General features: G+C 43.1%; 1 protein-coding gene and 1 long non-coding RNA gene across 4 annotated transcripts in view; both read right to left on the reverse strand.

Annotated features, from left to right (window-relative positions):
• Nucleotides 1–26,316, reverse strand: part of GALNT2 (polypeptide N-acetylgalactosaminyltransferase 2) — a 189,184-nt gene that overhangs the window by 43,628 nt on the left and 119,240 nt on the right. For all 3 annotated transcript variants that reach the window (XM_072823113.1, XM_072823114.1, XM_072823115.1), the window contains exon 3: nt 23,514–23,667. In XM_072823113.1, the coding sequence (XP_072679214.1) occupies nt 23,514–23,667 (154 nt within the window). The remainder of the gene's footprint in view (nt 1–23,513; nt 23,668–26,316) is intronic.
• Nucleotides 7,297–8,767, reverse strand: LOC140631473 (uncharacterized). The gene is made up of 2 exons (XR_012029023.1): nt 8,194–8,767; nt 7,297–7,531 (listed from the first exon to the last, which is right to left on the reverse strand). It is a non-coding gene; the product is annotated as an uncharacterized lncRNA (long non-coding RNA).

The following is a 26,316-nucleotide window of genomic DNA, read 5'->3' on the forward strand; positions in this document are numbered from 1 at the left end:
TGTGGCACGGGAAACTCAAGCCAGTCTTATTGACCACACTCCCTGTGAAGTCCTCTGATGCCCCTGGAAAGCCAGGGGTTCCAGAAACAAAAGCACACACACCCCTGGGGCAGGAGGGCAGATGACGCACCAACACACACTTCACGCTCAGCACCAGCCACAGCAAAGGGCACCCGGGATCCACAGGCGTTCTCCTCCCGGGAAAGGAAAACAGTAGGTTTCTACCTGCTGCCTGCAGCAGGTACCATGTGATGGAATAAAACTCTTCTTTCATTCAAAGGGCATCATCTACCCTTCACTGCCTCCAGTTTTACAGGCACTAAATTTTAACTGAAAACTTTTTCAGGAGTCAAGAGTTATTGAAAGTTGCAGAAATGACAGCCCTGGATGAAGCCATCTGAGCTTCATAAAGCATCCAAGGACACTTCAGCCATCCACTCAGGTCACCATTCTGGTGGGGTCAGTGCAGAGATGGAAAGTGCAGGACTTCAAACTTTCCTTCCTCCTGATGCCAGGGAAAAGGTTGTCCCCTCTGGAGGGAAGTCCATGCTGCTTATCAGACAATAAGAACCATATGCTCCATTTCTTGCCCCTTACCTATTCCCCTGGGCCACGAGGCACCAACTGTCCTGCTCAACGATACCACCTCTGTTTCCAAGTTGCCAAAGATTGAGTTTTTATTTTCAGTGCTCCGTGAAGAGATGTGCTTTTATTTTATCTGCTCCCTACTGTCTTGAAGTGGCCAATCCTTAAGAGTATCCCTTTTGGGGATTATCCAGGCAGTGGGCTTTCTTTTCTGCCCTGGATCTTTCTTTTTCAGCTGTGGCCTCAAAATAATGGAGTCTGGGTGGCCACTGAGCAGCAGTTCTGACTTTTCAAACTTGGTAGGAGAAAGCGACGTGCCGTCAAGGATGGTGTTTGAAGGGACCACTTCTTTCAAATATATAGTTAATTGCTCTCTGTTGTTGACTGTCATATACAGATAACGTTTCACATAACGATCCTATGACTAGCAACTGAAGACTGCACCAGATCCCTTTGCTTGTAAGGATGAAGGCAGACAGCTCGTTCTGTCACTGGACAAGTGTAAAAGGGGAGCCTGGGTGGCTCGGTTGGTTAAGCATCTGCCTTTGGCTCAGGTCATGATCTTAAGAGTCCTGGGACTGAGCCCCAATTGGGCTCCCTGCTCAGTAGGGGGTCTGCTTCTTCTCCCTTTTTCCCCCTCTCTGCCACTTATGCTCTCTCTTTTATACTCTCACATAAATAAATACAATCTTAAAAAAAAAAAAAAAGGGTAAAGAATGTAACCTTGAGGGACGCCTGGGTGGCTCAGAGGTTGAGCATCTGCCTTTGGCTCAGGGTGTCATCCTGGAATCCCGGGATCAAGACCCACATCAGGCTCCCTGTGAGGAGCCTGCCTCTCTCCCTCTACCTATGTCTCTGCCTCTCTCTCTCTGTGTCTCTCATGAATAAATAAATAAAATCTTAAAAAAAAAAAAAGAATGTAACCTTGAAAGAGAAGATTCACTATTTTAATTGCTCCTCTGGCCCTAGTCTATCGGTGTTCCATATAGAGAACCAGACACCCAGTGTTGGTCTTGACATGTCTTATGCATATTTTTTCCAACCAATGTCAGGATAATTTGTTTGGTTCCCTAATCCTTGGTTCATGTTAAATGTAACAGCAATTCTGGAATCTCGGGAAAAATCATCAACTTCTAGATTATGACAGAATGGCATATTATGGTAAAGAATGATAAGGTTTGGGATCCCTGGGTGGCGCAGTGGTTTGGCGCCTGCCTTTGGCCCAGGGCGTGATCCTGGAGACCCCGGATCGAATCCGTCGGGCTCCCGGTGCATGGAGCCTGCTTCTCCCTCTGCCTATGTCTCTGCCTCTCTCTCTCTCTCTCTCTGTGTGACTATCATAAAATAAATAAAAATTTAAAAAAAGTAAAAAAAAAAAAAAAAAGAATGATAAGGTTTTTTAACATATCCGGACACCGACAGTTACTACATTTTACGTTCAGTCCTTCTGACTCTACGATTCTGTGGGATGCCTCTAGGCACACCTGAAGAAAGATACATCCTTCTCATTAACGCAAAAACCACCCTCTCTTGTCTTGTTCCTTTCTGCCGGATTTTGCTTTGGGTGAATTGCCAAGCCCCTGAGGTAAATCCTGAATGCCTCAAGACAAACTCATTTTCCCAACCTCAGTCATGGTCACAAATAGCCATGACTTAGTTCTAGTCCAGGGATTACAACAGTCTGCTGGGCAGACTTCCAGAAAAGTAATAAGCCACTAAAGAAAAGAGCATTTTTGACCCCTTGACTTCCTGTCTTCAAAGTGATTGTGATGCATGGAGCTACAGCAGCCTTTTTACAACCAGAAGGCAAAGAGGATGAGGCTGAAAAAAATGCTGACTATGGCGGTGAGGACAGTTCTCGGTTCAGCAGAAGCAACTCTTAGAGGAGTTACCTCCTTGTTAAATAATTCAATAAAATGTCTTTCTTTTTTTTTTTTTTAAAGATTTTATTTATTCATTAGAGACAGAGAAAGAGGCAAAGACATAGGCAGAGGGAAAAGTAGGCTCTCTGTGGGGAGCCTGATGTGGGGCTCGATCCCAGGATCCTGAGATCATGACCTGAGTGCTCGCTTCGGCAGCACATATACTGAGATCATGACCTGAGCCAAAGGCAGATGCTCAACCACTGAGCCACCCAGGTGCCCCAATAAAATGTCTTTTTTGCTTAAAGTATCCTGACACAGCACAAGAAATGAACACAATCAGAATACTAAACAGAAAACTATAAAACAGCATATAAGAGTCTTAAAAAAAGACATGCCCAAGAATTCTGTGCATTGTGAATTTACCATTCGTGTACAAAGGGAGTGGAAAGTAATTCTTAGGATGAGCAAGCCCACGGAGCACTTCAGTTACCTGACTGCCTGAAAATATGTTTGAAGATCTACTCTAAAATAAATAAACTTAGAAAAATAAATAAAACCAAGATTCAACTTCTGGGAAAATATGGTAGGACTTGTGAAAAATACTTCAGTAGTAGGATCATAACAGGCTTGTGTAAATATGGTGGCGCAAACAAAAAACTGCTTAAAAAATCATTATATGAAATATAATTAAATGATGATATAAAAGAACAATAATCTGTGTCAAATTCCAGGTAAATCAACAAAACCAGAAAGTGAGGAGAAAGTAAAAGCTTATTAATTCATCACCTGGAAATATGTATGATTCTATTCTTGGCATTAAACCAGTACTCCTTTAATTTCAGTGTTTTTGCTGAAGTTTTATAAACACAAAAAGGTGCAACTAGTTGACTCCTATGTGGGAAACAAGCTCTCTTAGCCACAGGAGGGAAAAATAATGGACAAAACAGAAGACCAACAAGTAAAACATGACATATTTTCCACGTGACAGAGGAAAGAAAGCGGTGCAAAAAGCAGGCATGAGAAAAACAGAATGACATGAAAAAACCAGAGAACAGATCCCACCATGAAAACGGCAGGGCATTCTCTTACACTTCAGACCATCAGGTTGGCCTAAACATAAAAATACAGTACTAGTTGCTTACAAAAGACAAATCTTAATAAAAATGACACTAACACAAAAAGAAAACTAACAGAAGACAAAAATAGGGATGCATGGGTGGCTCAGTGGCTGAGCGTCTGCCTTTGGCTCAGGGCATGATCCCAGATTCTAGGATCGAGTCCCACATCAGGCTTCCTGCATATAGCCTGCTTCTCTATCTGCCTGTGTCTCTGTCTCTGTCTCTCTCTCTCTCATGAATAAATAAAATCTTAAAAAAGAGAGATGAAAATATATCAAGAATGTGTAGAATAAAGTAGAAAATTAACACTATAAAAAGTAAGATGTATGGCCAAACAGGAAGACATTGGATGCAATACCAGAGGGTAATTTTTTGTTAATAAAGGTATAATCCATCATGAATACATAATTTCTAGGTACCAAATCAGAGTAGTCTCACATATCAAGCAAATACTCTTAGAAATAAGCAGAAATTGGGGCACCTGGGTGGCTCAGTGATTGAGCATCTACCTTTGGCTCAGGTCATGATCCTGGGGTCCTGGAATCGAGTCCCACATTGGGCTCCCAGTAGGAAGCCTGCTTTTCCCTCTGCCTATGTCTCTGCCTCTCTCTCTGTGTGTCTCTCTCATGAATAAATAAATAAAATTTTAAAAAAGGGCAGCCTGGGTGGCTTAGTGGTTTAGCGCCACCTCCAGCCCAGGGCATGATCCTGGAGACCCGGGATCAAGTCCCACGTCAGGCTCCCCGCATGGAGCCTGCTTCTCCCTCTGCCTGTGTCTCTCATAAATAAATCTTTAAGATAAATTAATTAATTAAATAAAATAAAAAAGAAGCAAAAACTTGGATCAAGAGGTTCTGAATGCAATTAACCCGTTTAACAGGTAAATTTTGAACTTTGAAACAATGATACTATTAGCCTTAAAAAAAATCCGATATTTATAGAAATGAGAAGGAAAGATTGAAGCCTCTGGAGTCAGGCTGCAGTAGTTTGACTCTACTATTCATGAGTTATGCAACCTGGGGATTCTGTTTCGTCCTATATAAAACCACAATACCAAAAGGGGCACGTATTTCAGAGTTCTTGCCAGAAAGGCCTGTGAGGTGCTTAGCAGAGCATCAGGGAACAAGACACTCCACTGCAGGCAACTACCCCGGCTGTCATGCATCTCACATCACAAATAAAGCCCTTTGTGTCCTCCAGGTCAAACTATTACGTTGTAATGCCTGACTACACCACAATAAAGTGAAAAAAAGAGAAAAAAAGATCCAAAAGAAAAGGACTTAAGTTTAAACGAGTAAAAAAGAAAAAAAAATCAATTTCTTATAATTTTGATACTCTCTGAATTAAGCAAGGTATTAGAAAAGAATCCAAAAGTAGAATTCCAGACAGAGTGAGGAATAACAGTATTCTGGTCATTTAAGAGGAGGTTTGAAATTACAATGCTACGTTTCATAATAGGGGAAATTCAGTCAAAGCGAAACAAATGTTAACAGACAAAAAGTAAACATTCAGTTCTAATTGGGGGGGGGGAGAAGAGGGAAGAAAATATAAAATAACATAGGCTGACATGAATATGCTAGAAAATAGATAAATCTTAGAATTCACCTATAATCCTAGCACTTGGTTCCCAAGGATGAAAGGAAGAAAGAGTAAAGGACAAAGAGGAAAAAGTGAAAAAACCCAGAGAGACAAACCCCTGGCATTTCTAAGCAGTGAAGAGATTTAAGTGCATATGCACAAAACTCACGCCAATACATTTGAAAATCGAGTGAAACTTATCATCTTCTGGGAAGATATAAATTATCAAAATTAATTCAAATACAACACAGACAAACCTACCATATGTCCACATCCACGAGAGAATTTTTAAAAGTCATTAAAGGACCACTGTGAGTAAAACAAAAACAGCTCTGGGTTTAGATGACTTTTATAGTGAATTTCAGGAAACAATTTCTTTGTAAAGAAGTTTTTCTAAAGCATCCTTTTTTTTTTTTCTTAAAGACGATTGTTCTAACATTCATTTTACAAAGCTAGCATAAACATGAAACCAAAGCCAGATGAAGGGAGGGGAGGGAGGGAGGGAGAGAAAGCACAGATAATTTCAATGAATCTTAATCCAAAACCCAAAATAAAATAGTAGCCAAACTCAGCAATATATGGAATACATTCTGGAAGATTCTCAGAACCAAGTAATACAGTGACATTTAAAACAGGACTTCCTTTCAAATGAGTGGGCAAAAAAAGGTTATTCAAAAATATTCACCCAACACTGTTTGCATTAAAACTGAAAAGAAACAATCTCTCCTTCCATCACCAGAGGACTAGCTAAATAAACATAAAATGGAATATATAAAGCCATTAAAAATGAAAGCTATATTTAAAATGTTTCCTATGGATCAATGAGTGAAAAAAAGTAGAATGCCAAACAGCAAATATAGAAATATATTTTTATATAATTACATGCATCTATCGGAGGATAATATAAGAGACGGATCAGGAAGGGCATCGACAAGAATGCTAATGCTTGTCCCTGCCTACTGAGATTTTTCAGATGGGGTTAAATTCCTTTTAATTCTTTAGATAATTTCCTTTTGGGGGGAGTGATATATAGCAAATGTGTATCTACTTTTTATTTTTTTATTTATTTTTTTTTTAAAGATTTTTTTTTTTTAAGATTTTATTTATTTATTCGTAGAGATGCAGAGAGAGAGAGAGAGAGAGAGAGGCAGAGACACAGGCAGAGGGAGAAGCAGGCTCCACGCAGAGAGCCTGACGCGGGACTCGATCCAGGGTCTCCAGATCACGCCCCGGGCTGCAGGCGGGCTTTTTAAAAGCTACTGTCAAAAGAAAAAGAAACTGGAGACTCCTGGGTGGCTCAGTGGGTCTGGGATGGAGTCCCAACTGTGCTCCCCGCAGGGAGCCTGCTTCTCCCTCTGCCTCTCTCTGTGTCTCCAACGAATAGGTGAATAAAATGTTTAAAAAAAAAATCTTAAGAGGATTTAAAAAAAAGAAAAACTGTTTAAGAAATTAGGTATTTTTTGAGGAGGTCTGATACAAGCTGTCCTATGTAAGGTAGAACAAATTCTTCTGGGTGGATCACTGTCCATTTAGAAATGGACAGATTTTAGAGATTTTTCAGCTATCATTTGCTTAAGATACCGTTTGCCAATGACAGGAGGGGGCATCGTCGTCACCATCACTATCAGCACTGTCATCCGTGTCTTGCCCTGAGCTCCTCAGGGTTGGTGCTGTTTACATCACAGAATGGACAAATCCTAGGACCCTCTTCCCCTTGGAGGCCATGATAAAAGCATGTTCAGATGACGACACCACCATGCACTGGTGGGCATCTCTTTACAAATGGGATTCTGGAGATGACAGTGCCAACTGAGTCACTGCATAAAGGGAGCCACCAAGTGAGATCCGGTTCTGCCCACTGGGCAAGTGGTGGACGGTGAGTTACAGAGAATACCAGGAGCTGCATTAGGTGCTAATCTGCAGGGGAAATCTCCAGGTAACTCCAGAAGCATTCCAGGAGACTGAACTGGTTAGAGATTATTCCTAGGGTCTCTATTCTTCTCTATGACCTCTCTTCCACCATCTAATATACCTGAGAGTGAATACATCTGATAACTTGGGTTGTCTTAATCTCGAGCTATGTTAATGCAGGAGAAGTAGGCTCTGGTCCCTCTAGGGCTAGCTGCAATTCATCATGTGTGGCAGCAGGATGACATTTACTTTGCTACTCTTCTTTATTTACCTACCAGGAGTCCATAATTCCTAATCTACATTTCCAAGGTTTGAAACTCTCAAAAAAAAAAAAAAAAAAAAAAAAAAAACCTCAGATCATATTTCGTGGCAAAACCTGAGCCCATCTGAATTCATTTGGCAGTAAAACCTGACCCCAACTGAGGTCTATCAGCTTCATCCATCTCACTTCGTGTGAATGTTCATTAAGTTTTCCTGCAAAAAATATTAGCATTTAATTACAAGATATTGCCCCGGAATTAAGGATATTATGTAATAAATCTAAGTAATATCTATCTAAAGTGAAAAAAATCTGAGTTCTTCAGGAGTTTAAGTGAGGGACTAGGGAGCCGTATGATCACAGATGGTCTCTATCCCCAAGAAGCTTACTAAATGTCGGAAGAAAGAATATGTGAGCTCTGAAACAAGGGAGCCCCTCCAGCACACAGTGGGGATGGTGAAGGGCTGTGGGTGTAGGTCATCTGAGGGCACTGATCCCTGGGCATGGGGCCAGTCGGAGGTGGCCCTTTGGAAGAAGCAAGGTGAGCTGTGTCTTGAAGGATGAGCAGGGGGAGGAGGCAGGGCCAGCTGCTGTGGGATGCTGAGGCAAGGCCAGGAGGGCGGATTTGGCTTGCTGAGGTCTTCTGTTGTTTCTTGCATGGGAAGGAGCAGGGAGGAGGGGTGTTTGGGGAGGTGGGTCTGAGTGATGGGCCTAGGCCCCTGAGGGGGGCACTTGCAGCAATTTGGGGGGTGGTGGGGAGCCAGGGACTGGAGTGAGAGTGGTGTGGAGAGGAAGGAGCTGCTTTGAAAGGAATGCCAGAAGAGAAAGGCACTCTAAGCCCCACAGGCCGTCCCTAGTCCCACAGGCCCACACATACCAGGCAACCTGGACCAGAAGGCAGGGCCCTGCTTTTCTTCTAGCTCAGAACACACACAGGGCTTCTTCAGCGCCAATACGCAGCCCCTGGATGGGAGTATCAAAAACATGAACTACCTTGGCCTTTGTACTTAATGCAAGAGCATATAAAAAGCATTTATCAACCATAAAAAAGGTGCTGGTTTCAGGGTCACAGTGTAGGTACCAGAGGAAATTCAGCAGTCACCATAAAGGAGAGAAAGTCCATGAAGAACAAACCTATTAAGCCATTCTGGTGATCAGAAATATCTCCATGCTTACTAACACACATTCAGGGATGGGGAACAGAATGGTCATCAATATCACAGAGAACTGCTTTGAAATCCCAAATGTGGGGGCCCCTGGGTGGCTCAGTGGTTTAGTGTCTGCCTTTGGCTCAGGTCGTGATCCCGGGGTCCTGGCATCGAGTCCCACATCGGGCTCCCTGTTCAGTGGGGAGCCTCCTTCTCCCTTTATCTGTGCCTCTGCCTCTGTGTGTCCCTCATGAATACATAAAATCTTTTTTAAAAAGTCCAAAATGGGGATCCCTGGGTGGCGCAGCGGTTTGGCGCCTGCCTTTGGCCCAGGGCGCGATCCTGGAGACCCAGGATCGAATCCCACATCGGGCTCCGGTGCATGGAGCCTGCTTCTCCCTCTGCCTGTGTCTCTGCCTCTCTCTCTCTCTGTGACTATCATAAATAAATAAAAATTAAAAAAAAAAAAAGTCCAAAATGTGTAACTTCTACCCAGGCTTGTGCTCTGAATTTCAGATCTACTGCCCACTTGACCCTTCCTTCCACTCGGATGGAAAGTTCCATCCTAGTCCCTACAGCAAGGCTTCCCTACCCACAGCTGATGTTCATGCAGCGCCTACCACATGCCGAGGAGCTGGATGGAGTTAACTCCTTCACACCTCCCCACAGTCCCATGGAAGGGCCACTGCCCTTCATCACCCCAACTTATACCTGATGGAAGTGGCAAGGGGCTCAGGGCTGCACCAAGGTTGGGCAGCTGGTGAGGGGACACCAGGATTCGAACCTGGGCACCACCCCCAGCACTCCTGCTCCTCTTCTCAGGATAGGGCCTCCTTCAGGCTGCTCGGACGAGAACCCTGGCCTCTTCCTTCACACTCCACATGCTATTGCTCAGCTTCCTTCTTGTCTCTACCATCAAAATGCATCCAGAATCCAACCACTTCTCACCAGCTCCTCTGCTAACCCCTTGCTGCGAACCACTGGGTTTCTTAGATTGTCTTTGCACCTCCCTCTCCCCCAACCCCCCATAAGCCTGGTCTCAGCACACCCACCTTTAAGGAAATGATCCTCTAGATGCCTGATTCAGGTGATGTTTCTCTGCTCTAAAACCTGCAGTGGCTCCCATGTCTCTCGGAGGAAAATCCAGTGTCCTTATAATAAGCCTCCAGGCTTCCCCAACGCCCTGATCTCACATCTCCTGCTCCCCCTTCCTTGATGCCCTGATACGCCTGCATACTCCCTCTTCAGGAACTTTCCTCCACCATGTCCCAGGAAGGGACCCCTTCCCCACTATCCAGATGGCACTCCCCTGTCCCTCCCTCAGAACTTTGCCTAAATGTCCTCCTGTCAGGGAGACCCTTCCCACATGACTTGTTTAACTTCACCCAGTTTTATTGAGATAAATTGGCATACAGCACGGAATACAGCGCAGAGCACGATGACTCACCTTAACACATACTGTGAGGTAATTACCACGGTAAGTTTAGTTAACATCCATCATCTCATACAAATACGAAGGAAGGCAGGAAGGAACGTAGTCTTCCTTGTGATGACAACTCTTAGGATGCTGTCTCTTAGCACACCATACTGCAGTGCTGACTAAAGTCACTAAGCTGCACTGACATCCTGAGTACTTACTTCTAACCGGATGTTGTACCTTACGGTCACCCTTCCTCAAGGCTCCCCCCCCCACCCCTACCACCAGTAATCACAAATCTGATCTCTTTTTCTAGGAGTTTTTCTTTTTCCTTTCCTTTTTTTTTTTGATTCCACATGTACGTGAAATCAGAAAATATCTGCCTTTCTCTGTGTGACTTATGTCACTTAACATAATGCCCTCAAAGTCTATCCATGTTGTCACAAATGACAGGATTTCCTTCCTTTCTTATGGCTAAGTTTCCACTGTGTGTGTGTGTGTGTGTGTGTGTGTGTGTGTGTGTGACATTTTCTTTATCTAGTCATCCATCAACATACACTTAGGTTGTTTTATGTATTGGCTATTATAAATTTTGCTGCTGTGAAGATGGAGGTGTAGCTACCTCTGAGATGGTGATTTTGTTCCTTTGGATAAATCCCCAGAAGTAGAATTATTAGAGTGGAGGGTTGCTCTACTTTTAATTTTTGAGGAATCTGCAAACTGCTTTCCATGGTGGCTGCATCAATTTACACTCCACCAACAGTACACAGGGTCTCTTTTTTCCACATCCTCACCATTTCTTATTTCTTGTCTTTTGATGATAGCCATTCTAACAAGGTGTGAGATGGTATCTCCTTGTCGTTTTGATTTGCATTTCCCTGATGATTAGTGATGCTAAGCATGTACCTGTTGGCCATTCACATATCTTCCTTCGAAAAATGTTTATTCAAGTCCTTTGCCCCTTTTAATTAAATTATATATTAATTATTAAATTTTTGCTATTGAGTTGTATGAGCTTTTTATATATTTTTGATGTTAACCCCTTATCAGATATATGATTTGCAAATATTTTCTCTCATTCTGTTGGTGCCTATTCACTTTATTGTTTCTTTCACTGTGCCTAACCACTTGTTTAATATTGGACCTTCAACCTTGACTATCACACTCTCTGACCCCACCCTTTTATTATTTCCCTATATAATATTTAACATCGTCTTACACTATATAATTTTTAATCACATATTTTATTGTCTCCTACCCCTACCCCCTCCATGTAAGCTCTATGAAGGCAGAATTTTTTTTAATCAGTTTTATTGAGCTTTCCCTAGTGACCAGAAAAATACCTGTCACACACAGTAAGCCCTTAAATGCTTCCTAAATGAAAGCATGAATGCAAGAGTCAAAAGAAATCAACACGAGTATAAAACTTCAAATCCAAGTTCAATTTTCCTATTGGGATATTTCCTTCTTTTAATAGGCTCGAATTTCCAAAGATGTGGATTTTCTTTTTCTTTCATCATTGTCAGATGGAGGAAATCACAGTTGATTCAGTATAGTTAAGATGGGTGTTATTTTAAAAGTCTGTACTTCTAATTTTACAGATTGAAATGGAGAGCTGGGTTCTCACAGACTCCACCACTAACACTTAGCACTCCAGGGCCCTGTGAACAGGTCAGTTACACCAGAGGGCAGGCAGATGGTTAGGTATAAGAACGCAGGTATCATAAATTGACAAGGCCACCTCTTTCCAGCTTATCAGAAAAGTCACAAGAAATCTCTGAAATCATATTGTTTCAGAAAAAAGTAAAATATACAGTTTAAGGGATTGAGAGAGCTGAAACACAGTTTATACTATTTCCTAAAATATACAAAACCCTTCAGTTAATAAAGAAAAGAAAAACTTTTAACAGTTACGTGGTGACAGTGAAGCAATGTGTTTAAGCGTGTGGCTGACATAGGAGAGGGTTTGTTCAGACGCAAAGATTCATCTCATTTACCAACAACATGCCAATGACCTCCATCTTTTTTTTTTTCTCTAAATTCTTTCTGAAATAGGCAGGATTACCATTTCAAAGTTAGTTCCTCAACTGTTTTTGATCAATAACAACACTCTCCAGTGTTGTGCTGCACGAGAAGACCCACTTACCCCTCAGCACAACAGAGGCATTCATACAGAGAAGGCTGAACGTCTGCGCTCAATGGCACGCACATATCGAAAGCAAAGCTTAACAGAATAACAATTCAGTCTTTGCTCAAAGCTGATTTCTCATACACAAGCTGCTAGTCACATAAAATAATAATACAAACTATCCTGTATTTGTGAATTTGTTTGCTGCTTATGAAGTTCTTTCACAGATATCTGAGCCTAATAGCAATATGTAAGTTGGATAGGGCATGCACTATTGTGGTTTTGCAGATAAGAAATCCAGAGTTAAAAAAAAAAAAAGAAATCCAGAGTTTACAGAGACTATTTCAACTTTAGTCTGGGAGTTAAGTGACAGAGCCATTAACCACTCAAGTCCACAGCTATTTCTACTTATTATCACTTGGGATAGACAATGCTGTTCAGGGCAAAATTTAAGAATGGTCAAGATTCAGGTTGAATTTGGATCACAAATAGAATACTCAGATTTTTTCCTATTTTCAGTGATAGTATAAAGTTCCTTGGTATAGACCAATCTACTCACTAAAAGCAACTACAAAGTTTGGGTGAAACATACCAAAAAATCTATTTGAAGGCATTGGAGAGTTGATAAGGCAGCTGGGTGTTAGGGGACCAGGTTCCCAAAAAGAAGAGAGGACCTCAGAGTAAGGCCAGCATTCTCTAATCCTCTTCCCCTCAAATAGTATGAAGCCAAGAGACTGGATAAGCCAAGCATAAGTGAGGGTTTTGCAGGTGGGAAGGCAAGCCAAGTTTCTGCAGGTGTCATGGTGCTGTGGAGGCCAGAACTGGAGTTCAGGTCTTGCCAACGAGAGGGGGCTCTAATAAAGTTCCCAGACTTCCAGGTGGAATCCCAAAGAGCTACTTCCTAGTAGCAAGAGAACTGGAAACTCACCAGTGCTCTACAAAAGACCAAAACCCAGCTTTAAGGCAGCTCAATTCCAGACTTGACCCAGTTGATCTGCCCTATTTTAACTATCTGCCAGGCAGCAAAACTAAATCCTCTTTGGAGGATGAAAACACCAGCTAGGGCCTTTAAATATCTCTACATTTGTCCGCATGCACCAAAATACAATAAGTAAAATTAAGAATTCAGTAGATGGACTTTAAAATCAAAATAGATACAGCAGAAGAAAGAATCCATGAACCAGAAGGAAGGCCAATAGAATGATATCTAGATTAGAACACAGGAAATAAAAAAAGAATAAATAATATGGAAAAAAGCACAGAGGGGCACAGGACATTTAGAAATATCTAACAAAGATGTGATTAAGGCCCAAAAGGGAGAGGGAGGAGAAAATGGGGCACAAGCAAAACTTACCAAAGTTTGAAGCTGTGGATTCAGGAAACTACAAACCCAAACAGGTTAAATACAAAACAAAACAAAACAAAAAACCACACTTTAACACATTTCAGTGAAATTACTTAAAATCAAAGACAAAGAGAAATATTTTTAAGGCAGCTAGAAGAAAAAGTTAAGATGTCTGCAAAAAAAAAACCCCACTACAGGTGAGAAAGTAAGATTAACAGTTGATATTTTACCAGAAACTAGGGAAGCCTGAAGACAAGAGAATGACTATATAAAAGTGCTCAAAGTACTATCAACCTAGAATTCCAAATTCAATGAAAATACTTTTCAAAACTAAAAGTGAAATAAAGGTATTTTCAAAAAGGATAGCATTCATTGCTAGAAAAGTAGCACCAAGAGAAATACTAACAGAAGTTCTCAGATGAAAAATGGTCCCAAGTAGAAAAGTGAAAATTATAAGAAATGAGGAAAAATGGAAACATAAATATATGAATAAATTGAAATATGTAATACATTTATACTGCATAAAACAACAGAAAATGCACCATGGAGTTTACACATAAAGAGGGAATTAAAGCCATATGACAACAAAGAATGTCAAACCGACAGGAAAGTTAATGGGGTGAAGTGCTGTTAAGGTCTGTGGGTTGCTCAGGAAATAATAAAATTATTCATTAATGTTAAAGTCTTATAAGTAAAGAAAGCAATAAGCTAGTAGAGGGGGAAATATTTAATGCAAAAGAAGCAGAAAAGAGGAAAAGAACACAAAGCACAAGAACACAAAGCAGGTGGCATAAAAAGGACACCAACAGGGAGATGCTAGTGTCAATCCCAAATACCTCAGAACTTCCACTAAATGTAGAAGGACTAAATAATTAAAAGACAAGATTGTCAGAGAATATAAAAATCCAAAATCCTATTAGCTGCCACTTACATGGGATATAGTTTAAACGTAAGAACAAAAAGGTTGTAAGTGAAGAAAGCATGGGAAAAGATGGACAACAGAAAACACTAAACCAAAGAAAAGATGGGACAGCTTTACCAATACTGAGCATGAGAAAAGCATTACCAGTGGTACAGGCCACCCAGAAGATAACAGCAACTCACACTGGGTCTAAAACACAAAGGACAGAGTGCGGTGAAGAACAGCCTCAAGCTGGCGGGTTGCACTTCCTAGACCATGCAACTTTCCATTTAGCCGTTGGCCTCTTTCACTGCACTGTAAGTTCCTCAAGGACCAAAAAGACCTTTGTGTTCATCACTGTATCCCGAGGATGCTGGTAGAAAGGGGACCAAAGAATAAAACAACAAAATTATATTACTCATTTTGGACCAACCCATCTCTGCCCAAACTACAACTCAAGAGTCACAGCCAGGGAAACAGAGCCATGTGTGTGCACAGCCACTCAGGGATTCAGCTTTCAAAATGTTCGCTACTGGTGCTGGGAAAATTGGACATCCACATGCAGAAGAATGAAACTAGACCACTCTCTTTCACCATACACAAAGATAAACTCAAAATGGATGAAAGATCTAAATGTGAGACAAGATTCCATCAAAATCCTAGAGAAGAACACAGGCAACACCCTTTTTGAACTCGGCCATAGTAACTTCTTGCAAGATACATCCACAAAGGCAAAAGAAACAAAAGCAAAAATGAACTATTGGGACTTCATCAAGATAAGAAGCTTTTGTACAGCAAAGGATACAGTCAACAAAACTCAAAGACAACCTACAGAATGGGAGAAGATATTTGCAAATGACATATCAGATAAAGGGCTAGTTTCCAAGATCTATAAAGAACTTATTAAACTCAACACCAAAGAAACAAACAATCCAATCATGAAATGGGCAAAAGACATGAACAGAAATCTCACAGAGGAAGACATAGACATGGCCAACATGCATATGAGAAAATGCTCTGCATCACTTGCCATCAGGGAAATACAAATCAAAACTACAATGAGATACCACCTCACACCAGTGAGAATGGGGAAAATTAACAAGGCAGGAAACCACAAATGTTGGAGAGGATGCGGAGAAAAGGGAACCCTCTTACACTGTTGGTGGGAATGTGAACTGGTGCAGCCACTCTGGAAAACTGTGTGGAGGTTCCTCAAACAGTTAAAAATATACCTGCCCTACGACCCAGCAATTGCACTGTTGGGGATTTACCCCAAAGATACAAATGCAATGAAACGCCGGGACACCTGCACCCCGATGTTTCTAGCAGCAATGTCCACAATAGCCAAACTGTGGAAGGAGCCTCGGTGTCCAACGAAAGATGAATGGATAAAGAAGATGTGGTTTATGTATACAATGGAATATTACTCAGCTATTAGAAATGACAAATACCCACCATTTGCTTCAACGTGGATGGAACTGGAGGGTATTATGCTGAGTGAAGTAAGTCAGTCGGAGAAGGACAAACATTATATGTTCTCATTCATTTGGGGAATATAAATAATAGTGAAAGGGAAAATAAGGGAAGGGAGAAGAAATGTGTGGGAAATATCAGAAAGGGAGACAGAACGTAAAGACTGCTAACTCTGGGAAACGAACTAGGGGTGGTAGAAGGGGAGGAGGGCGGGGGGTGGGAGTGAATGGGTGACGGGCACTGGGTATTATTCTGTATGTTAGTAAATTGAACACCAATAAAAAAAAAAATAAAAAAAAATAAAAAAAAAAAAACAAAATGTTCGCTACTGATCTTTTAAGAGGGGACCTCCACCAGGCCCTTTGGAGTTGCTAACACAGGCACAATCTCCACTGTCTATGCCTCAGACTGTCTCCCAGTTCAGGGCATTTTTAATTTTAGATGCAGATAAGGCCTCCAATAGTCAAAAAGGGGACTGTATAAAGGGGAAGAGAGGAGTGGCCTGTTGCTGGAGTTGGTTTTATAAAAACACTAAAAATAAAAACAAGCAAACACAAAACAAAAGAAGCCGGTGAACAGAGGCATGGCTGTGGTCTGAATTTTGCATGAAAGGTGTAAGTCAGGCCCTAGGACAAGGTGGCAGGGGACCTGTGAAAGCAGGGAGCCTTACAGCTGGCTGCCTCTGACTGTCCAGGTGGCATGCATGTCCTGAGCCTGCCCACAGCTCTCCCAGGGGAATGAAGACGGAGTGCACCCTTCCATTACATTCCCATGGAGAGCCTGAGACTGGAAGGAGAGAAACCAAAATCTTGCTTCTTCTCAGGATCCCATCAGCATGTAGCTAGCGGGGAACCAATGTGTCTCAGGCATTTGGCTCTAAGTCACTAATTCTTGGGGCTTTTCAGTGCATTTAGGCCTCGCGCCTGAAAACCAGGAGTGGGAAAGACGTCTGTGCTGAGCCATGGCACGGCAGTTGTGCTGGAGATGGAACTCCGACGGGGAGGTCAGGTGCTTGGCACTCCTGCTCCTCCACTAACTGCCGTGCTTGACCACAGGCTAGGGGCTCGGCTTCCGAGCCTCAGCTCCCCATCTGTTGCGCAGACATGCCATCAATGTTACGGCTTCAGAACTGCAACTTGCCAGGACTTCCCAGGGACTCAGGGCTCTAGATACAGGTGGTGCCTCAGGGAGGGCTGGGGACATCCCACGTGCCTGCTAAGCCCTAAATGTGCTCCTGCTGACAACGTGACCAAGGGGGATGGCCCCCTCTGTCCAGCACACTGTCAGGGACTCTGCCTCCTGGGGAGGCTCCTGTGCCTTCTGGAGGCTGGGGTCTCAATTCACTGGCTTCTGGAGACTGGCAGATGATGTCATCAGAAGAATAATCTCTCTACCTACTTCGCAGGAGTGCCAGCAGATTAAACAAAATCAATGCACATAAAAGGCTGAGCACAGGCCATGACACTGATAAAATGTCCAATAAATACTGTTATTGTTATTACTGAACAGACTCTAAAGCCTGTTATACCACAGCCAAACTCCCTCTGCCCCACCGCCCACAAATGCCCAAGGCCACTTGAACTTACAGCAAGCCGTGGCCCTTGCTTAGAGAAGCATGTGTCTCACGTGCCATGCCTTGTGTGGCACCTGCCTCCTCCTCCACCAGGACCCTGCCCGCGGGACAGAGGAAGTAGAGTTCAGTTTGCAAAGCAGGTGCCAGGGATTCATGGGGCTGAGCCCACTGAGATGCAGAGGGAGCAGGTGCTCTGGCCAGTTCGGCCCCGGAGCAGCTGCCACACTGGGAGGTCAGTTGTGTGTTTATGAGACCACTTTTATAAGAAAAATGTGAAATGAAAGCAAAGCCCTGGGCCCTCTGAAAAGCCCCCCTTTCATGCACCTACTGACAAGGAGCCAGATTCCCTTCAGAGGGGTGCTTCTCATTTTGTTTCCCTGGATCCTCTGCTCTCCTAAAAATCAGACTCTGGGTCCTATAATAATTGCCTGCACCAGAGCATCCCTCCAAGCAGCTGAGTTTATGTAGCAAACTTTTTCTTGGCTTCCAAAGTGTTTATTCTTACTGAGTAACAATGAGAAGTTTAGATTGTATCTTTCCCCACAACCCTTAATCCTGATCAGCCACTTTTTTCAAACAACTGACATCAATGCTGACATTCCAGCCAGAATAAACAGCACAGCCCATTACTTAAATGCCCGCCTTTTTGTTGAAATTCTCTAAAAAATCACAGAAAGAACGGAAGAATGGCCCCCTCAAGAGTCCTGATTTCTGTGTTTGGGCAGCATTACAGCCAGACATTTAAAGCTTTGCCTTAAAACATAGCCCCTCAGTGATGATCCTGAACGGAACCAAATCAAACCAAACCAAACCAAACCAAACCAAACCTTTACAACTCTAATTTATAGACTAAGTAAAAGCAGTGTTTTCTTGATTTAAAGCCTGTCAGATGAATCCATTAGGTGGAAAGTTTGGACACACTTCTCTCTAAGAGAGGATCCTTTGTGGGATGTAGCTGAGACAGCCCTGCTCTCAGGAGCAGTATTTCAGCTTTAGACTCAAAAATGTTTCACAACCTTTCATTTTAAATTTAGTGATCAAAGCGAAAGGGTGGTAACAGAGAGAAACTTTCAAATCATTTAACTTTTGCAACCTGAACAAAACCTGTTCTATCAAGCAGTTCTCATTTTTAAGGGACTTGAATAAACAAATGAAAAGGAATGGTGTTTAGCTGACAGGGAAAAGAAGAAAACAAGATAATAAGATTTCTCTCCCTAAAGGTTTATTTGATTTTACTTATATAAACAATTTTAAAGCAAATCAGCTCCAGCTTTCCCCAGTAGGCAGAATGATATTTGATAAACTTCTTGGGCTGCACTTGATTTCTGGACTTGACTTTCCCGTCAGATGCATTTCCAGGCAAACAAAGCAAAACAACACACACATGCATGCAAACGAAAAACAAACTACACAAAACCCTTGTGAGTTGGATGCTGGAAAGGCCTTAACATACCTCCACTCTAAGAAGTACAAGAGTACTCCCCCGCTGGGGCCTTGGCACTCACAGGAAATTGAAAGTGGTCTACCACACTGGACTGTACTCCAAGTGTTAGCCTTGGCTTCAAATTTATAGGTGAACATTTCAATGGTGGAGTCATCTAGAGCTTGGTCTATGGGCCTCTCCTTATTTCTGTCTGCATTCACTGCCTTGGAGTTGACATCAGTGGCATGGCTTTAAGAACCATCAGCATCCTGATCATCCCCAAATTTACATTACCATTAAGACCTTTCTCGAGAACACCATACACAAATCCAGTCACATACAATGCATCTGGAACTTAACGTGCCTGAATGTTAATTCCAGATGTGTCCCCCACACCTCTGCCCCCAGGCAGACCCTTTGGCCACTCTATTAGTGCGTCCTGTTGGCTCCGCCTGCAGTACATACATATCTAGATTTGTCCAATGTGCTTTGCATGACCTTTTGCCACGGCCGTAACAGCTTCCCAGAGGTGGGAGGGGTAAGAAACAAATCGTCTGAAAAAGCACTTTCAAATTCTCATTGGTTTTTAATTTGCTTTTACTCTCGATAACTTATTTGATTTCAAGTAACAATAAATGAGGTAGAGAAGCTTTTTTTTTTTATTTTTTTAACTGAAGAAACTGTACTTTCAAGAATAGGATGGGCTTCCACTGTAATTTCTAAGTGTCCAATATTTCCTGTATGTCAGATCTAGGATTTCACTCCTGGCAAGCTTTCCTAGGCTTCCTGCTTCTATGTTCGTATTTTTTTGGCACAGTATTTTTTGTATACTTAAAAAAGTAAATAAAACACAGCCCAGGGCAGCTTGGCTGGTTCAGCAGTTTAGCACCGCCTTCAGCCCAGGGCGTGATCCTGGAGACCCATGATCAAGTCCCATGTCAGGCTCCCTGAACGGAGCCTGCTTCTCTCTCTGCCTGTGTCTCTGCCCCTCTCTCTCTATCTGTGTGTCTCGTGAATAAATAAATAAAAATAAATTAATAAAACAAAATAAAATAACACAGCCCAAGAGTTTTTGTTTTGTTTTTGCAAGGCTCTGATGCTCTGACTTCTTTTATCTATCTCAAAGGACCGAAAATAAGGAGTAGACACAAACACGGTATAGTTATTTGGGGTTTATCATGGGGTTCATCTGATCTCCACTGCCTAAAAACCTCTCTTTTACTCTCCTTTATTCTTTTATGACTGTTAATATTACTAACGACTTAGTAGTTACTCACCATATGTCAGGCTGTGTGCTAAACAATACACTCACTCAACAAATATTTACTGAGTTTACTGAGTGCTGTTAATTGTCCAATAATAACCCTGGCCACGGTGTCTCACTATTCTACTAAGAAAAGACAGATGAACATGTAAATAAGTCAAATGCATGGTGTGTAGGTGGTGATATGGATTATAGGAGATCAAGTGTGTGGGGGGAGATTAGGAATGCTGGTGTAGGGGCCAGAGGCTGCACTCCTAGGGCAGGCGGTCAAGGTCAAGGGCTGCCTCGCTGATGTGGCTCCCAAACAAAATCTTGTGGGAGGAGGAACCAGCTCTTGTGAACATTCCATTTAATCCTCAGGGTAACCAGAGTGATCGTGTGACATCATCTAGCAAATGATAACAGTCACAGAATTAAGAACTGGAGAGTTTGGGATTGCAACCAAGATCTGTGTGACTCCAAAAACCTTGTTCTTAATTAACCACGTGCACTGCTTTCAGATTTATCTCAAGTGAAGACTGAATCCAAATGTTTCCATAATCCTAGACCAATGGGGATTCTGCAGAGACAAACAAAAACAAGTGACATTTATATGGAAGGTCAAATGCCTTAATTGTTCTCTATCAGAGAAACAGTGGGGGGAGATTCACAGAGGTAACTAGACCTCCTTAACCTGACATTCATATGAGCAGGTTATCCCAGAGCTTATGCTTGGAGGAGAGCACACTGGCTCAGTTCCAGGCATCGCACAGACTTGGGTGGACTTTAATTTAGCCAAAGTCAAACAAACATGGAAGGCATCCCAGCTGTTCCTTTAACACATGCAAATGAACATGACACAGTAGCTGCAACTAGAATTAAACCCACCTATAACACATACCATCAAGGGATGAATAGACATGTTTGGACAAACTCATTTTTCAAAAACTGAAAAAAAAATACATACACACACACACAGTTTGGGGGACTTTGAAAGGGCTTGCAGTGGAGGCAGAACCGCAGCCCACACACTGATGAGCCATCACAAAAGACACGAGTTTCCCTCAGCTCTAAGGAAAAGTCTATGGAGGAAAAGCCACAGCAGAAAAACTACTCAAACCCAAACGGTGCAGAGACACTCACATCAACTTACAGAGATGGGATTCTAAACAGTCAGTTCAAGTCACCAGGTTAGGTTTCTGAGCTAGATCCTGCTAGAACTTTAACTACTCTCTTGGGCTTAGGCCAAGACCCTCTTAAAAGCCACACTGCCCCTTCCTGGCCTTAAGTTTTTAAGGACAAGTGTTTACAGCAGGAGCCTCGGTTTCCTCTCTGTGCAAGGAGGACATCCTTTGTGTCTGGTGCCATGAGTCTGGAGGACTGTGTAAGTGCAACCCCCAGGAGCACAGGGGCCGTGCAGAGTCCAGTTAGCTTGGGGGGGAGGAAGGTGTAGGGGGGACACAGGCACTTGGGACCTCTCCCCAGACATACCTTGGGACTGTACACACAGCTTTGGAGCTTTCAGGGTCCCAAAGCTTCCATGTGGGCTCCCCGGTGTCTATGGATCCTAGGTCAGCAAATCCTAGTTTAGATAGGGTGTTAAACACTTAACCATGCTGACTTTAACCAGGAGCACAGCATTAGGACTGAATAAAGCTGCCTTTGAAAAAGAATTAATGGATCATAGGAAATATCAGACAAAGACAACCTCCTGGACTGGACTTAGAAAAATGATAAGAATTAATGCTATGTATCACATCCATTTATACATCAATCGCATGTTTCATATATTGAATACGTATCATACACACACACACACACACACACACACACACACACACACACACTGCACACTTCCTTCCCTGCTCCAAAAGACCTGTAAACCTGTATCTTTATGCACTGTTATGGGCAAATAGAGCTATCTAGAAGGCAAAGACAACTGTTAGGAAGTGAGCACCTGGCAGTTAACTGGTACCTACATAGTTAAGTCAAGCTCCCCTGAGAGTGGGAGAGGGAAAAAAACAAAAACAAAACTTTTCCATATATATTACTAACTTACGAAATAAATAAAGCCAAACTTTAAGATGTGTTCGTGTGGAATTTCGTTGACTTTTGTCTCTTGTCACTTACCCTCCTCTTAATCCCTGGAACACAAACCCAGAGCAATCTGATCCCTGGCTGGCTCTCTGGAAGCCCAGGGCTGCCTGTCACAGCCTTGTCCCCCTTTCTTTCTGGAGGCTTCCAGCTCAAGACCTACCCGTCCTTGGAGCCTTTCCTGACCTTCCCACTTCCATTTGGGGCCCCATTTGCATTGATTTGGAACAGACTGTCCAAGCCTCAGCATACTGCATCCCCTTGCTTCCTGGTGTACTGTCATCCCCTGACCAGCCAGAAAAGGATAAAACATTCATTCATTCATTTATTTAGATTTTACTTATCTATTTGAGATAGAGCAAGCACGAGCAGGAGGAGGGGCAGAGGCATTGGGAGAAGCAAACTCCCTGCTAAGCAGGGAGCCTGACTAGAGGCTTGATCCCAGGACACCGGAATCATGACCTGAGCTGAAGGCAGATGCTTCACTGACTGAGCCACCCAGGCACCCCAAGACTTTTCTGACTGGAATCCTGAGACCCAAACACAGTGTCTGAGTAGCAGCAGATGTGTAATCCATGACAGAAGAATGTGACTCTCTAAGTTACTCAGTGAGCAGCAGTGCCTATCAAGCACCCAGGAAAACAGCTCTCCTCCAAATGCAGCTCCCTATTTTTTTTTACAATCTCAAACAATACTAACCCCTAGTGATGCCCATGTGACAGCCTCCCCAACAGAGATTCTTAGCAGCAAGGTTTAGGGTATAGTTGCAGTGAGGGCTGTGGATATCACTTTTGTGGTACGTGGTGACAAACAAACACATGTTAGTATGTCTGGAGACCTCATCAGCCAAGCCTGAAAAACCCCAGGGTACCCTCCACCCTCAGGTCCCAGATCCCTGAAGAATCAAGAGAAGGACGCAGACGAGAGCACCTGGTATGGTAAGATGTCACCCTGCCTCTGTCTCCATTTTACACCTACTCTGCTAGGTTGTTTCTTTCCCCTTTCTGGTCTCTATATCATTTCTGACTTAAGCTGTCCTAATAAGCAAGGATTCAGATTTTCTTCCTTCCAACAAGGTTGTGAACAGTGGAAAAATTATGCTTGTTTGTGAATGGATTTTAGAAACGATAAGTGATTAGTGAACATGAGGCCAGTACCACAGGTTTCTCTTGCTGACTCCCACACTCTGGCCAGCAACCCACAGCCTCTGGATCTGGCCTTAGGGCAGCTGAAAGACTAGAATCCGATGTCAAATGGGCCTTCACTTTCAGTAGGTGAAGTTCCATTGCTATGTGCCTCAGAAGTTTTCCGAGTTTTATCACCCCGTTAAAGGCCCCGTATGCATTCAGTTTCCCAGAGTATCAGAAAAATGTTAGTGTTACGGTAAAAGCTGCTTGCTGGACTGTGGGAAAGCAAGTGAAGCTCCAGGCCAGCACACGGCTTTGTACTTACTGGTCATGTCTGGTGTCGGGTATGGCTCTGTCCATCCGCAGCTTATCACTTTCCACTTGGTTGAATTTGTTGCGGGCATAGGGGTCCTGCCCAGAGCGGACCATCGTCCCTCCGACGTAGGCTTCCTGATTAAAGTCTCGCCACCGCACTTTTCCTGAAAGCAGCAGAGCAGACGGTGTGGGACAAGGGGGAAATGAGGCCAGGGTGGCCAGCACACACCTCAGTAACGGTGCTACCTTAAGAATTAGTGCCCAGGGCTTCCTCTGATGGCAGTTGTAATCAACAAACTAGTTAGAAACAGCCTGAGCAAGCATCATCATGCCCATAAATTGGAAAGCTGAATGTTTACAGTTCACAACAGGGAAGTTAAAGACTTGGACCTCAGGTGTTGTCTAATGAACAACATTTTCTTCCAGCCAAAGTGTGCGTAAGCATGGTACCACATTTTGTAAGAAAGAGATTATCTGCTTGTCTCACCTTTCCAGGGGTTATGGTAATGCCGAAAAGCATCTCAGATATGGTGAAAAAGATAATGTCCAAATTAAACATAAGGCATCCCATTGTGCTACATCAGGTAACTCAAAAATAATTTTTAAAAAAAAGACTTATTTATTTTGAGAGAGAGAGAGAGAGAGAGAGAGCATACGGGTGGGAGGGGCAGAGGGAGGAGGAGAGAGAGAATCTCAAGCAGACTCTGTGCTCAGTGTGGAGTCTCTCACAAACCAGAGATCATGACCTGAGTGGAAACCAAGAGTCAGATGCTTAACCTACTGGACCACCCACGTGCCCCATGAAAATAAATGTTTAAACAAAGAATAACACCCCCCAAAGAAGAGGCTGTCTAAACACCCCTCAGTGAGACTCCCTCAGGGATTCTTCTCAAAGCTGTTGCCATGTCTGACCCCACATGGAGGTGAGCGAAGCCTTTCCTACCATACATGCCTCTTAGCACACACTTCAAGAGGGAACAGAGCCAAGGTAGCCTGTCCTGTCCATGCATAAGGCAGCCCTGACTCATGATCAGATAAGTGGCTGCTATTCTAGAAGGCCAAGCACAGAGTTCTCCAGGAACACAATAGTAGAGTGGGTAGTTTTTACTAGGATCTGGCGTAGGGGCAGTGTTGGCAGTACCTTGGGATCTAGAAGAAAGAGCACAATGTGGTGGAAGAGCCTGGACAAGCCTGGGCATAATGAAGGCAGAGCTAAAGAAGCATGCGAAGGTGTCAGGGCTGAGGCCAAGAGGTGGAAGGGAAGACAGACCCAAGGCAAAAGAGAAAATTCAGGACTTGATGTCTATCTGGCTTTAAAAGACCACTGCTTGCTACTTGCTACCTTCAGGGTCATGGTCAATTTTTTTATTCTTTGAAATAGTTTCCTAAAGATAAATAAAAGTAATAAAAAAGGGTTCTTCATGAGGGATATAATGGCCTACACATATGCCAGTTTGGTAGGTGTAGCTAACTCAAACCAAACTCAAAAAAAAAAAAAAAAAAAAAAGGAAAAAAAAGAAAGGGAAACAATGACCACAACCCTGCCCCCATGCATGATACTCATCAAATTCCAGGTAGTCCTAGTGCTGTGACGAAAAGGCATAAAGGGACAGATCATCCTGGGGTTGCTGTTTTATGGGGTGTCTGATAGGAGCTCTCTACTAGGGAGACTTTGAGCAGACATGCAGACAAAGGGAGGGAGAGGGCCATGTAGCCTTCTGAGAAGAACATAGGAAAATGCTCAGGAAACCACAGTGCAAAGGCTCTAGGGTGGCAGTGAGCTCACCTGTCCAGGACCAGCCAGGAAGCCAGTTTAACAAAGAAAGGTGCTAGTCAGAGAGCTGAAAGCAGGCCTGCTGACAGCTACTTGGAACAGGCAAGTATGTGCAGGCAATAGTTCTGCCCCATGTCAAACGTCAGGTTGTTTAGTTAAGACCAACAATACCTACATACAAGCTTTTCCAACATGGATCTTCTCACGTACAATCAAAAGAATGTCCTGTTCCTTTCTCTATTTCAGAGATGAGGAAACTGAGATTCACTTACAGGAGATTTGTTCAAGGCCATAGAGTAAATTTTCCATCTAAAAGCTCATCTGCTTCTTGTTGCAATTGTCCTGCGAGGTCAAAACCCTCATCTCATCACAGCTGGTTGCCGTGGAAATGATGCTTGGGGTCACAGAGGTCCAGTCTCTCAAATGGAAAAACAGTTTCAAAACTCACGAGCTCCCTGGCTATGACGATGCCATGCCCTCAATAAGTGTCTGCTTATGGGAGCCAGCCAGAGTGTCAGCATTCTCTCCCACCTAAAATAAAATGTTTCCAAAACATTTTTTTGGAAACATGTTTTTCATGCTAAGGTGACCCTAGAAATAACTTGATCCTCCTCTCACCCCACCTTTCTGCCTTCACCCTTATAGACTCCTAAGATGGAGGAAAAAAAAAACCACCCACCTGTGCTCAGACTAACACAAGTCAGAGCCTCAGCCTAAATCTATACCTGCAACACTCTCTACGGAATCTAAATGAGCTGGTTCCCACTAATGTTTAATGGCCTGAATATTCTTTACTGCAACGTGAAGCTTGTAACTATGAACTGGGAATTGCGGAGCTCCATCCATAGCCAAAGAAGAGACCGTCACCCAAGAGATGGTCCATCTATAATTTTGCTTATGCTTTACATGATCCTCGCCTGGAGCCCTGGGAACAGTAAGGTCACCTCACTCCTGGTTGGTGTGGGTCTATGTGCGGAAAGAGCAGTGGCTATTGGCTCTTAGCCTTAGGCCCAACCTTAGCCACTGCTGACCTCTTGGG

Source organism: Canis lupus, chromosome 4 (genome assembly GCF_048164855.1).
Source record: "Canis lupus baileyi chromosome 4, mCanLup2.hap1, whole genome shotgun sequence".
Lineage (NCBI taxonomy): Eukaryota > Metazoa > Chordata > Mammalia > Carnivora > Canidae > Canis > Canis lupus.